This window comes from Neoarius graeffei, chromosome 14 (assembly GCF_027579695.1).
Source record: "Neoarius graeffei isolate fNeoGra1 chromosome 14, fNeoGra1.pri, whole genome shotgun sequence".
Lineage (NCBI taxonomy): Eukaryota > Metazoa > Chordata > Actinopteri > Siluriformes > Ariidae > Neoarius > Neoarius graeffei.
The window spans coordinates 52,628,137-52,643,468 of NC_083582.1; the positions used below are offsets into that span (position 1 = coordinate 52,628,137).

At 43.3% G+C, this 15,332-nt stretch overlaps 1 protein-coding gene across 3 annotated transcripts in view; it reads left to right on the top strand.

Annotated features, from left to right (window-relative positions):
• The first annotated feature begins 9,780 nt into the window (after positions 1-9,780).
• Positions 9,781-15,332, top strand: part of psme4b (proteasome activator subunit 4b) — a 38,944-nt gene continuing 33,392 nt past the window's right edge. Inside the window, exons 1-4 of one of the 3 annotated variants that reach the window (XM_060939976.1) lie at positions 9,781-10,260; positions 12,150-12,290; positions 12,415-12,531; positions 12,966-13,019. In XM_060939976.1, coding sequence (XP_060795959.1) covers positions 10,058-10,260; positions 12,150-12,290; positions 12,415-12,531; positions 12,966-13,019 — 515 coding nt within the window. In that variant the 5' untranslated portion in view covers positions 9,781-10,057. The remainder of the gene's footprint in view (positions 10,261-12,149; positions 12,291-12,414; positions 12,532-12,965; positions 13,020-15,332) is intronic. The other 2 variants (XM_060939975.1, XM_060939977.1) reach the window with 2 other exon arrangements.

Consider the following 15,332-nt stretch of genomic DNA (forward strand, 5'->3'; position numbering starts at 1 on the left):
CACAATTTTTGGGAGGTGCGCGCAGAGCGTCTGCGAAGGTGGGGGGGCTACGCAGACACCATCTGCGACGCCGTCTGCAAGGACTGCGTTGTCAGCATAAATTGGCCTTCAGCCTCCTCTAAAAATGACGAACATTGTGTAGGATGAATTGCGCTAGGCTTATGTTATAGCCGACCTTATAACATTGCTATTTCAGATCCAGAATCATAGAAATATATGTGCTCAACCCACTACAGTGCGAAATCGTTCCCTTATAACTTTAATGTGTGCGTGAGTTTTTCCCCCTCGTGACAGCGTGATGCAGCGCAGCCTCAGTGCACTTCAGTGGCATTTGGGAGCTATGCGCTTTTCAATCTCAAAATGCAAGATGATTATTGGACAAATACTGCGAAAACGCCCGCCCACGGACTCCCAGCTTCACAGTGGGAGGCAATGAGAGGGACATGGCAAAGCTTTCCGCGAGGAGACTGCTGATTGGTGAAAGCGGCCGGATATTTTCTTTGATTGACAGCTCGTTTCAAATATAGACAGGCAGCGGTGAATCTCAGTTCAGTCCCATGCGGATTCGCAAGTGCTGTGGTATATTGTAAGAGATCAGCTTACATTTCGATTTCATTCATTACATACGGTTTCTACCAGCTTTTTTAGTTTGTATATATTTTCATTGTAAATAAAGTGTAAATATAGTGTTGTCAAGTTTGCTATCTTAGTTCCAGAAATTTCGTTTATTTGAGTGACTGAACTTGAACTTGAGGGGGCTAGTCAGCTAGCAAGAAAGCTGCGCACGGATGCCGAGCATTGCTGATTTAATTTTGGCGAAGCCATTTGCCAGTCTTCCTTTCGAGGAAAAAATTAAAATTAAAGAGCAGGGTAGACCAACGCCTCAAATTGACTTGGTGAAAAAGGTAGGGAATAATACTCGTTCCTTTCAGCTCTCCTGGTACGAGAAAGTGAATTGGCTAACAGCAAGTTCAGTGACGAGGAAAATGTATTGTTGGCCATGCCTCTTGATTAAACCCGGATTCGTGATTTGGTCAAACGTGGGCTTTGATGACCTGCACAATTTCACAAGGGCATATAAAAGACACGAGATCAGCAATAGAATCTATTTAAAATGTTTATGCTGAGTATATTATATTGGAATATATATTTCTCTGGATATGAATTAAACACAGCTACAATTTGGAAAACATTTTTAAACAAAAACACAGCCGAGAATATTTCACACTACAGACCTGGATTAAAAGTGAAGGGTTATCAAAATTGTCAATAAAACATTTCTCAGTCAAAATAAGTAAAATATAGGGAAAGTGTCATTGAATGAAATGTGTGGCACCCAGCTCTATGTTTGGCTCCCCAAGGTCAGTGCTTGTTAGCCTGGGTCCGCCCATCCTAAGCGTGACGCAACACGAGGGCCTGTTGCGAGCTTAGTCTGGCCAGGCAAGCTATCTACAGCTCTTCCAAGCTCCCGAAAAATCGGGAACCAATCAACTTTGAGCATCTCCAACGGCCCTGGGTAGAGGCGTGTTTAAGGCACTGACGTAGTAGAACTGCGACCGGAAGCCATAGATTGTTTACAGAATCTATGCCGGAAGCGCTTCATTCACGCTTCCGCATCTATTACGCATAGATGCTGTATTGAAAGCATTCAACGGGAAGTTCTCATTGAAAACGGAGCAAAGAGCAGCCCTGGAGGTATTTATTGAAAGGAAGGGCGTTTTCGCCAGGGGTGTCACTAGGAATTAAGCTCTACTGGGGCACTGCACCCCCCCTGCACAATGCACCTTAACGTTCCTGGACAACCTATGCAAAGTGGATAATTCTTATGCTCTCGTGGATTAAGTTATACAAGGAATAGGCCAACTAGATGGAAAACACATCCCAGTCCCCCAAAAAATTATTGTTGGCATTTGGGCTTTTAACGCATGCTGATGCTAAACGTGTCACCTCAACGAACTTAGCTGGTTAGTTATGACTGACTAGCACATAGCCTACAACCTTAATCTTACTTCTCTCATCCTCCTCCTCATCTGTCACTGTTTCCCTGCCCCTGTCTCTGCTTCGTGAGAAGAATTGTCTGATATCCATCTGGAAAAGTAATTTAATATTGTTTAATTCGATGTAGTTTAATGGGTTTGTTAGAATATGGTTTGCTTAGTTTTGTTGCAAAAACTTCGTGGTACCTTAACTCATCCAGAGTCTGTTCTCTGACTCATCCAAAGAGTAGACTCATCTCTCCAGTAGGCTAAATGGACTCATGGCACGCCGCACGCACGCTATGTTTACATTGAGAATCTCCCAGACCAATCAGAAAATTAGTTAGAAAGAAGAGGCAATAGAAGTTTGAAACACACTCTGTCCTACAACTTACAGTAGATAAATGATCTGCCAAAGAAACTAGTTTGTTGCAAAAATCTTTCAACATTTTCTTACTGGGGCACAGCTGATTTTTACTGGGGCACATGCCCCAGTAAAAAAGGCCTAGTGACGCCCCTGGTTTTCGCCTTGCTCCCGACCGGCTTCAGTAAGAGTTTAATCTACCAGTTAGCCCCGTCGCGTCGCATACATCAGAGGAAAGAGTGATGTGATTGGTTTAAGCTTTGTCACAGCCTTTTCTGGCTTCGACCAGTAGCAAACTGAGGCATTTCAGGGAGGCGGGTCAACCACAGGCTCTGGGAAATGGTTGGGCTTAATATCTTGGCCAGACCAATAGCTTGGAGAGCTTTGAAGTCGCGTTAGCCAGGCGAAGTGCTTGTGCCTATTCCAGAACACTCTGCTGTTACTGCTGAGGTTCCTGACAAAGAGCTGCTTTCAATAATGATCAATTTTTAAACAACATGCCACAATTTTAAAATATAAAATGTTAAAATATACCCCCCCCCAACACCACCATCATGTATATTGGACAGTAGGCTAATGGGCCAAAAGAACCTGTTATTTCACAGTTTGTGACCCTGCCAACAATCAGCCAGATCAGAGGCAAGAGTATGGGCAAAATTGATGTGTTTTTTCTTTTTTCTTTTAAAATCTGGAAATATCGTAACCGACCAGCCTCCCCTGTTTGAAAGACTACCAGCAGCCACTGGTCTATTGTCTACTGCATTTGATGGAACCTGTTTTTGACGCACTGGTGACACCAGAAGGGTGATTAATCCAGGATTTTATTAGCACTGCTGATGATCCAGGAGAATAAACCTACTTGAGCTAACTGATCATGCAAGCAAGCAGACGGATTGGTTAGCCAGCAATAGGACAACACAGATGATTGGTGGACAAGAATGTAACATTTCTGATTGGCTGCAAGTGATTAGCTTGATGAGATTAGACTAGGCTTAACTCTTGGAAAGAGTTGAGTGTGCCCATGTTTGTGTATGTGATCCTCAGCACAGAGCAGTCTTGTGGGTACGTTGGGGACAGGGCTGATATAGAGGGGATATTAAAAAAAGTCTACACACTGCTGTTAAAATGACAGTTTAAAATGTTTTTTGTGAAGTAAACAAATGGAACTAAAATATATCATGTCAGATCTTTTCCCTTTTAATGTGAAATTGCAAACTATGAAAATAAAGTGGAAAACAATCAGAAACTTTAAAAAAAAAAAGATAAATTAAAAAAAACTTAAAATAACCTAGTTGCATAAATGTGCAACATAAAATCACCCCACAGATTTTAAATTGGATTCAGGTCTGGGCTCTGGCTAGGCAATACAAAAATAATGATCATGTTTTGGTTAATCCATTCCTTTGTTGATTTGGATGTATGCTTTGTGTCATTGTTGTGCTGAAAGCTGAAATTCCTTTGCATATTCAGATCATGAGTTCAAGCTGAAGAATAACAGCCCTAAAGCATGATGTTGCCACCACCATGCTTCACCATGGATATGGTGTTCCCTTGTTGATGTGCCATTTTTTGCACCAAACATACCTTTTGGAACACACACACACACACACACACACACACACGGACACTACGCGAACTGTATGGATTATTGGGAATTAAGCCGATCCGCACCAGCGTGTATCACCCACAAACGGATGGTTTAGTGGAACGGTTCAATCGCACCCTCAAGAATATTATTAAAAAATTCGTAAGTGAGGATGCACGTAATTGGGATAAGTGGCTTGAGCCCTTGTTGTTTTCAGTGCGAGAGGTCCCCCAAGCCTCCACGGGGTTTTCCCCATTCGAATTATTATATGGGCGTAAGCCGCGCGGCATTCTAGACGTACTGCAGGAAAATTGGGAGGAGGGACCTTCACAAAGTAAGAACGAAATTCAATACGTTATGGACCTGCGCGCAAAACTCCACAAGCTCACCCACCTAACCCAGGAGAATTTGCGGCAGGCCCAAGAACGGCAAGCCCGCCTGTACAACAAGGGTACTCACCTTAGGGAGTTCACACCGGGAGATAAGGTACTCATACTGTTGCCCACATCGAGCTCCAAATTGATCGCCAAGCGGCGCGTCAGGGACGTCGACTACGAGGTGAGGCGAATGGACGGGGTGGGGTGCTACAGATTTACCACCTCAATCTGCTTAAACTCTGGAATGAGGAGGTCCCCGTGGCATTGGTGTCGGTGGTTCTGGAGAAGGCGGAGCTGGGACCGGAGGTTCAAAAAGGGGCATTGGCATCACGTACCTCTCCAGTCCCCTGTGGAGACCACCTCTCCCCGACCCAACTCACAGAGGTCGCCCAGTTGCAGACCGAGTTTTCGGATGTGTTCTCACCCCTGCCTGGTCGCACTAACCTCATAGAGCACCACATAGAGACGCCCCCGGGGGTGGTAGTGCGTAGCCACCCTTACAGGCTACCCGAACACAAAAAAAAGGTGGTTTGGGAAGAACTTGAGACCATGCTCGAAATGGGCATCGTCGAGGAGTCCCACAGTGACTGGAGCAGCCCGGTGGTCTTGGTACCCAAGGCCGACGGGTCAGTCCGGTTCGTAGACTATAGGAAAGTCAACGCGGTGTCTAAATTCGACGCGTACCCAATGCCTCGTATTGATGAGTTGCTCGATCGACTCGGCACTGCTCGCTTTTATTCGACACTGGATTTGACGAAGGGATATTGGCAGATCCCCTTGACTCCACTATCCTGAGAGAAAACAGCCTTTTCCACACCTTTTGGTTTACACCAATTCATCACACTTCTGTTTGGGCTGTTTGGGGCGCCCGCTACGTTTCAGTGGCTGATGGACAGGGTCCTCCGCCCCCACGCCACCTATGCGGCCGCCTACCTAGACGACATCATCGTCTATAGCAATGACTGGCCGAGGCACCTCGAACACCTAAGGGCCGTCCTTAGGTCGCTGAGGCAAGCGGGTCTCACAGCCAACCCAAAGAAGTGTGCGATTGGGCGGGTGGAAGTACGGTATCTGGGCTTCCACTTGGGCAACGGGCAGGTGCGTCCCCAAATTAACAAGACCGCAGCAATTGCGGCCTGCCTGAGGCCCAAGACCAAAAAGGGGGTGAGACAGTTCTTGGGGCTGGCTGGCTATTATCGCAGGTTTATACCTAATTATTCGGATGTCACCAGCCCGCTGACTGATCTCACTAAAAAGGGGGCACCAGATCCAGTCCAGTGGACGGAGCAATGCCAGCGGGCTTTTTCTGAGGCAAAGGCTGCACTGTGTGGGGGGCCGCTTTTACACTCCCCTGACTTTTCTCTCCCCTTTATGTTGCAGACCGATGCGTCGGACAGAGGGCTGGGGGCGGTTTTGTCCCAGGAGGTGGAGGGGGAGGACCGCCCCGTCCTGTACATCAGCAGGAAGCTGTCGGTGCGTGAGGGGCACTACAGCACCATAGAGAAAGAGTGTCTGGCCATCAAGTGGGCGGTCCTCGCCCTCCGGTACTACCTGCTGGGGCGCCCTTTCACCCTCTGTTCGGACCACGCGCCCCTCCAGTGGCTCCACTGCATGAAGGACGCCAACGCGCGGATCACCCGTTGGTATCTGGCACTCCAACCCTTTAATTTCAAGGTGGTCCACAGGCCGGGGGCGCAGATGGTCGTGGCGGACTTCCTCTCCCGTTGGGGGGGGGGGAGTCGGCTGCAGGCTGGACGGCCGCCCGGCCTGAGTCGGGCGGTGGGGGTATGTGGCAGCAGGGGCGTGGTCAAGCGCCGGTCTGTGACAGGAGGGCAGAGTCGGGGAAGGTAAGTGGCAGAATCACTACACCTGACATCAATTAACCTATGTTTGTGTGTGTCTTCCCAGTGACCGCGTCCTACTTAAGGAGGGAGAGCGAGAGCAGAGGGGCTCATCCCTGAACTAGACGCTGGTTGTGTGTGTGTCTGTTCAGGTGATAGATTGATCACTGAAAAGTGTGGCAATAAAGCCTTGTTGTGAACCTGATCTCTGTCCTGCCGTCCTCTGTGCTCCACCCATGCTTAGGGAACGTTACACACACTTTTTTCCCTCTTCTATATCACTAGAGAGACACCAACTGCCAGAACCAAACTCCTTGTGTGTGTTGTGGTGATTTTATATGCATATATGTAACCACACACACATCCATCCATCCATTATCTGTAGCCGCTTATCCTGTTCTGCAGGGTTGCAGGCAAGCTGGAGCCTATTCCAGCTGACTATGGGCAAGAGCCGGGGTACACCCTGGACAAGTCACCAGGTTATCACAGGGCTGACACAGAGACAAACAACCATTCACAGTCACATTCACACCTGCAGTCAATTTAGAACCGCCAAGTAGCCTAACCTGCATGTCTTTGGACTGTGGGGGAAACCAGAGCACCCAGAGGAAACCCATGCAGACACAGGGAGAACATGCAAACTCCACACAGAAAGGCACTTGTCAGCCACTGGGCTTGAACCCAGAACCTTCTTGCTGTGAGGCGACAGTGCTAACCACTACACCACCATGTTGCCCCATTTTTCTTACAACCCTGATTCCAAAAAAGTTGGGACAAAGTACAAATTGTAAATAAAAACGGAATGCAATGATGTGGAAGTTTCAAAATTCCATATTTTATTCAGAATAGAACATAGATGACATATCAAATGTTTAAACTGAGAAAATGTATCATTTAAAGAGAAAAATTAGGTGATTTTAAATTTTATGACAACAACACATCTCAAAAAAGTTGGGACAAGGCCATGTTTACCACTGTGAGACATCCCCTTTTCTCTTTACAACAGTCTGTAAACGTCTGGGGACTGAGGAGACAAGTTGCTCAAGTTTAGGGATAGGAATGTTAACCCATTCTTGTCTAATGTAGGATTCTAGTTGTTCAACTGTCTTAGGTCTTTTTTGTCGTATTTTCCGTTTTATGATGCGCCAAATGTTTTCTATGGGTGAAAGATCTGGACTGCAGGCTGGCCAGTTCAGTGCCCAGACCCTTCTTCTACGCAGCCATGATACTGTAATTGATGCAGTATGTGGTTTGGCATTGTCATCCCTGAAAGAGACGTCGTCTGGATGGGAGCATATGTCGCTCTAGAACCTGGATATACCTTTCAGCATTGATGGTGTCTTTCCAGATGTGTAAGCTGCCCATGCCACACACACTAATGCAATCCCATATCATCAGAGATGCAGGCTTCTGAACTGACCGCTGATAACAACTTGGGTCGTCCTTCTCCTCTTTAGTCCGAATGACACGGAGTCTCTGATTTCCATAAAGAACTTCAAATTTTGATTCGTCTGACCACAGAACAGTTTTCCACTTTGCCACAGTCCATTTTAAATGAGCCTTGGCCCAGAGAAGATGTCTGCGCTTCTGGATCATGTTTAGATACGGCTTCTTCTTTGAACTATAGAGTTTTAGCAGCCAACGGCGGATGACACAGTGAATTGTGTTCACAGATAATGTTCTCTGGAAATATTCCTGAGCCCATTTTGTGATTTCCAATACAGAAGCATGCCTGTATGTGATGTAGTGCCGTCTAAGGGCCCAAAGATCACGGGCACCCAGTATGGTTTTCCGGCCTTGACCCTTACACACAGAGATTCTTCCAGATTCCCTGAATCTTTTGATGATATTATGCACTGTAGATGATGATATGTTCAAACTCTTTGCAATTTTACACTGTTGAACTCCTTTCTGATATTGCTCCACTATTTGTCGATGCAGAATTAGGGGGATTGGTGATCCTCTTCCCATCTTTACTTCTGAGAGCCGCTGCCACTCCAAGATGCTCTTTTTATACCTAGTCATGTTAATGATCTATTGCCAATTGACCTAATGAGTTGCAATTTGGTCCTCCAGCTGTTCCTTTTTTGTACCTTTAACTTTTCCAGCCTCTTATTGCCCCTGTCCCAACTTTTCTGAGCTATGTTGCTGTCATGAAATTTCAAATGAGCCAATATTTGGCATGAAATTTCAAAATGTCTCACTTTCGACATTTGATATGTTGTCTATGTTCTATTGTGAATACAATATCAGTTTTTGAGATTTGTAAATTATTGCATTCCGTTTTTATTTACAATTTGTACTTTGTCCCAACTTTTTTGGAATCGGGGTTGCATATTACATATGCATAACTGACATATACATATATTCACACTTTTTTCCCTCTTCTATCTCTCCTTATTATTTATTTTTCCTTATCTCTCCTCATGTTGTGTTTCCTTTTTATCTTTATCCCTGTCTTCCTGTCCTGTCTACCCTATGTCAATTGTATGTTGTATATGTACGGGCAGGGCGGCACGGTGGTGTAGTGGTTAGCGCTGTCACCTCACAGCAAGAAGGTCCAGGTTCGAGCCCTGTGGCCGGCGAGGGCCTTTCTGTGTGGAGTTTGCATGTTCTCCCCGTGTCCGCGTGGGTTTCCTCCGGGTGCTCCGGTTTCCCCCACAGTCCAAAGACATGCAGGTTAGGTTAACTGGTGACTCTAAATTGACCGTAGGTGTGAATGGTTGTCTGTGTCTATGTGTCAGCCCTGTGGTGACCTGGCGACTTGTCCAGGGTGTACCCCGCCTTTCGCCCGTAGTCAGCTGGGATAGGCTCCAGCTTGCCTGCGACCCTGTAGAAGGATAAAGCAGCTAGAGATAATGAGATGAGATGAGATGAGATGAGATGAGATATGTACGGGCAGGTTGACGGCTAATTTCGCTGGTACATGTGACTAGTGACAATAAAGGGCATCATCATCATCATTATATCACTAGAGAGACACCAACTGCCAGAACCAAACTCCTTGTGTGTGTTGTGTTGATTTTATATGCATATATGTAACCACACATATGTAACCACACACACATGCCTTGATGTCATCATACAAGCAATAATTTGGTTTATGATGGCTGTATTTTGATTCAATGTTTATTTTCAGTAAAGAGTTAATGAGGTTGATTTTACTTTAAAAAAGATATTACAAATAGATTGGTCAAAGCATTATATTGTTATAGAACCCTGAAGCATGTGTTGAACCAGAATAACCTTAAACCAGAATAAAGCCTTGTTTGGATGCATATTTTCAGTTTGCTCAGGGAAGTCTGTCCTTGAATTAAGAACAGTGCAGTCTGGCCTTGGACATATTGGGAGGGTGAGGCTGGAATGCATCTTTATGTAGTGCAGTCTGGCATTGGAAATATTGGTGGAAAATGGATGATTTGAGACTTGGAATCAGTTCACTCTGCAGACTGACTGACTGATTTAATAAAGGTCTGAACTTTTCTGCAACCTCTTTGAATTATTTTTGCTTGGGAGAGTTTCCACGACAGCGTCAACATACTTGGCCAGTAAACCTGATTCTGAATCTGGTTCTGAGAGAGGCCCCGATGGAGGGCGCCCTGTAGATGCAGAGGTGAACTGTGTGTTCGCGCGTGTGTGTGTGTGTGTGTGTGTGTACAAGTGTGTGAAAACTGACTACATGTTGATGACCGAAGCTAACGTCTGGAGTCAGATCAGAAAAGCTTAGGAATAACGGCTTGACCCGTGGAAGAAGTGTGATTCTCTCCGAAATAAGCGCAGGTTTTGGTTTTTTTAATGACACATCAAGAGGAGACACAAGATCTGTAAATAAAATATATGTCAACGGAACTTGACAAGGATTAAAGATACAGATAACCACACAAGAAGAAGGGAATATTTTCGGGACTCGTAATATGAAAAAGGAGCAGGAGCAGGCCGAAACATTAGGTTTTGTCCCTCAAAAAGACGTTGTCTACAATAAACTCCTTCCTTATGCAGAGAAACTAGACGCCGAATCCAATGACATTTTGTCCAGAATCAAAGGGAACTTGGGTCGCGCTATCCAGCTCAGAGAGTTATGGCCCGGAGTTTTGTTTTGGACAAGGAAACTCTCAACGTGAGTATAAACCGCTTACAATATCGCCCAAGAAATACAAGTGTCCTTCAATAGCCCTTGGACTTAGTACTTCGTCGTCGTCAACAATAAAGCTGGTGTATGTCACCATAACCGCGGTGCCTCGTTCTGTCTGAGGCGGGGAACGATTGCTACTGGCTAGCAAGCTAACGTTAGTCAGCTAGCAAACGGCTAGTCAGCTAAGTCTGCTATTCCTGAGTCACTCATCTGCTAAATCACCTAGCAGTAATAACTTAGTAACCTAATTAACTTTAATTCAGATTTTGGTTTAGTATTTGAAACTCACGTGTTGTCTAGAGTCAACTAATCAGGAAATTGGCTTCAGTTTTTACGAACAGAGTCTGCCAGTCATAGCTAATTCCACAGCTATAAGGTTTTGTCAGTAGCTTTATTGAGAGAAAAATCACCACAACGTTACAGGAGAAAGTTTCTACTTTAAGCGCTCACTATTTCTCATCTTGTAGGTTTTTTTTTTAATTTAGCTGTGCTTATGGGGAAAGGGGGTCTGCGACCAATAAAATTATTTCAGAAAGTTATGGTCAAATCGAAGTTAACCATTTCCAGCCCCACATACCCAGTAACATCATACTCCATGTATTACAGCTAATTCCTACAGACTGGACTGGACTGGACCTCAGTTGTGGGGTTTGTTTGTTTGAAAATGGCAACATGTTTAAGATTACCTACATGTTTTCTATGCCTTATTTTATTGCTTTCTAATTTTAGCTAATCAATAAACTTAAAAGATTTGCTCAGGCTATACTGTATATTTATGATGTATTCTCAGGATAGTGGAGAGTTTTACATCATTTGTAAACTGTAGTTTACAAACTAGTTTAAGTAATTGTAGTTACTGTATGATTATTATCCACTAATCAGCTGTTTTGTTTCTTTATTCATAACTTACTGACCTGTCTTAGCCTGACTTCCCTGTGAGCATATCTGCTCCTCCTATACCAAGACTCAGTGCCAATAAACATCCTGTTTAAAGTGCCATTCCACCATTGGATGTATTCTTTGGCATAAAATACAATATATTTTGACAACATATATAAATGGTATCACTAGATAGAGAAATCTTTTAGCTTCAAAATGATATATCAAACATAATTTTTTGACAACGACAAGTATATTAATTTTGCGACCAAAGTCACCTACCCTTTTAATTTCCGCGCGTGATGTCATCGGCAGGTTCCCCTTCTTGTGTACCACGTGACTTGTGACGTGGCACATATTATCAGCAATGGCGGATAGAACGCGATAAAAATGATACCAATAAATCTAGATAATACCAATAAATCTAGCTACCTGAAAGATTAACTCAAAATTTTTCGCAATTTTTTTGGCCCCCATATACGAGGAGAAATGACTCTCTCACTTTGGGGGTTTCCTGGTCTAAAAATAGACCGACACGTGGTACACAAGAAGGGGAACCTGCCGATGACATCATGTTTCACTACCGCGCGGAAATTAAAAGGGTAGGTGACTTTGGTCGCAAAATTAATATACTTGTCGTTGTCAAAAAATTATGTTTGATATATCATTTTGAAGCTAAAAGATTTCTCTGTCTAGTCATGTTGTCATAAAATATATTGTATTTTATGCCAAAGAATACATCCAATGGTGGAATGGCACTTTAAGTAAGATGGCTAAGTGGCTTTGTGAGAAAGTGCACTAGTGATTGCGTGTTCAATATGCAGATACATATGCAATATAAACTTTGTTGCGGCCTGTTTTATTGGAATGTAGTTTGGGCAGAGGTGGGGCTATTAATGATTGATGGTTTATTCTATATGCGTAAGGCATGATTTTATGAATTATGCTTTCTGTCATTTTGACCCTTGACAGTAACTTCTCTTGTACATGGGCAGGTACCTTCGTCTTAATGGGAGAAAGTTCAGCAAAGAGGACCATGTGCTCTTCATTAAGCTTTTGTATGAGCTGGTCACCATTCCTGAGCTGGAAATCAGCATGTTGCAGGGCTTTGCTCGACTCCTCATCACCTTACTCAAGTATGCACCCTAAATGCACCATGTTGCAACACTGTAAAGAACATATAATAACATAACCGCACATGTTTAGTTTTCTGCATTGAGTATATTAATATAGTGCTAAACCTGTTCTCTTTTCAAATAGAAAAAAAGAACTGCTCTCACAGGATGACCTCGAGTTGCCTTGGAGGCCTTTGTATGAGCTCTATGAGAAGATCCTTTACTCTAAAACTGAACATCTTGGTCTCAACTGGTTTCCAAAGTATGTCCCTCACTCTGGTTCTTGATGTCCAATGCCCGCAGAACAATATTACCTCTGTGGAAAATTCCTTATAGATGTTACACATCATGATAAATATCTCTGTTTGTTCTACACATGAATAAGGGAGGCAGAGCTCAAGCTGCCTGTTTAAGTGGGTCAATCTGCTGGATAAAATGAAGTCATGGGGAAAAGCTTTTGCTGTGCATGCTTCATATAAAACACAGGCCCTGTTCAGTACATGGTGGCTTGTTGATGTATTTTAAATTTTAATTTTGAACGTTTTAAGCACATTCTTCTTAATGTCATATCAAATTAGCATAACACCTGACACAGCTATTTTTAGAAGGTCCCATGAAATGGTGATTGCTGTGTAACATATCAGTTGTTGATGTGTTTAGTGTTGGCTTATGCCTCTTTCCTTTTTTCACATTCAGTTATCAAGCAGAAGCCTCCCCTAAACAAAAAATGCTTAATTTTGTGCGCAAGCGGTAAGCACAGCCAGTGTTTTTTTTTTACATGTTGGATTCTATTTTTAATGGGAACCTCTGGGGCTGTTTGCATGCATTTGAAAATTAGACCAAATTCAGAAAAAAATGTTCCAACACAGTTTACATTTATGTTGTTTTTTAATCATATTACATGTAGTCCTGATACAAGTAAGCTTCAGCTTTTTAGTGCTGTATAACGCATGCAACAATGGGCCAGAATTGGACTGACTAGGATGTCACTTTAAAACCTATTAAGCAAAATTGTCCCAGTAAACCGTAATGTGGATCAACCAAACTAAGTGTTCATGTGAAGAGCCTTTAACACTGTTTGGAACCATTTTGGGTATTGCAGCAAACTTGTCTCTTATACAACCCTAATTCTAAGAAGTTGGGACGCTGTGTAAACTGTAAATAAAAACAGAATGTGATAATTTGCAAATCATGGAAATCCTATATTTCATTCAAAATGGAACAAAGGCAACATATCAAATGTTGAAATGAGATTTTATTGTTTTTTGAAAAATACGTATATGCTCATTTTGAATTTATCAGAAACAGGTTTCAAAAAGGTTGGGACGGGGCATGTTTACCACTGTGTTGCATCACTGCTACTTTTAACACCACACTGTAAATGTTTGAGATATGAGGAGACCAATTGCTGTTGTTTTGAAAGAGAAATGTTGTCCCATTCTTGCCTGATACACACTTTCAGTTGCTCTACAGCTCGGGGTCTCCTTTGTCATATTTTGCACTTCATAATGCACCAGATGTTTTAAATGGGAGACAGGTCTGGACTGCAGGCAGGCCAGTTTAGCACCCAGACTCTCTTACTACGGAGCCAAGCAGTTTTAATCAGGGCTTTGAACCGGTTCAAGGAACGAAAACGAAAACCGGGAACTTTTTCTATTTCACATGGAACAGAAACGAAACCAGAAACTTTATTATTTTTTATGTTCCGGAACAGAAACGCTTATTAAAAATAATGGTAACCGGTTAATACCGGTTTTTATTTCGTTCCTCAAAGTTTCCGTAGCCTACAAATAAAAAAGCCACGAGTGTCTGAGCAAAGAAGAGCCTGAACGATGCAACCTCCCTATTGGCTGTTTGTAAAAATGTATCAGTTGTTGCCCCTCCCACGGGAATCATCGCGGGCTCGAGAGACGAGTTAGTTCGTTGGTAGCAGAACAAAATGTCTGGACACAAATCGGGTTTTCAGAAAAGGAAAGAAAATAAACGCAGGGTCGAAAATACAAAAAAGGAGGCAGAAAATGCAAAACGAGTTTTAAGGTAGGACAAATGGTTAGTTTTCTGAGGCAGCCCGCCGTGGCTGCCTGCAGGCTTATTTATTATAGCCCATTTAGTTAAAATAGTTGATATAAAATGTTTATAGTTATAGTTATGTGATGGTTGTCCTGATTTAGACTGGTGTTTTGGGGTTTTTTTGGAGGGGGTTGCGCGATGTTGCACCCGGGTCCAGATTAGGGCAGAACCGGCCCTGGCTACATTTCAGGTGTAGTTTGTTTTATGTATGTATGTACTTGCATAGATGTGTACTTGGTCTTCCAATATGGCGCCTAACAAAATCTCGCGGCGCGGTGACGTCATGCGGTAGCCCTCTATAGGGCCTGACTAGCCTTTGGTAACACACTAAACGAATTCTCTTTCATTTTTGGCACTTTTTCTGTTTGTGTAGATGGGAAGACATACTGAGAATCCAAATCGCCAACATTTGAAATAATTGTTTTGAATTATTTCTTATCTTATTTAATGAAGGTTGTAATAGAATTAGCCTACATTTGGCTTAAGCTGGATGAGACAATTTTAGAGCCATTTGTTAAACAGCTGACAGGGAACGTAATTAACCGTTCCGGGAACGAAATTTTTTTGTTCTAACCGGTTCGGGAACGTTTATTTAATGGTGGAACCCCAAACCGGAAACGTTAAAATTCCGTTTCTGTTCGGAACGAACCAATAGGAAAAAAATTCTGGTTCAAAGCCCTGGTTTTAATATGTGCAGAAAGCAGTTTGGCATTGTCTTGCTGAAAGAAGGAAGGCCTTTCCTGAAAAAGATTTTGTCTGGATGGTGGCATATTGCTCTGAAATGTGTATATATCATTCAGTATTAATGATGCCTTCCCAGATGTACAAGCTACTCATGTCATGTGCACTAATGCATCCTCATACCATCACAGATGCTGGCTTTTGAACTGCGCACTGATAACAAGTCGGATGGTCCCTCTCCTCTTTAGCCTGGGGGATGTGGTGTCCATGATTTCTAAAAAGAATTTCTAATTTTGATTTGTCAGACCTCAG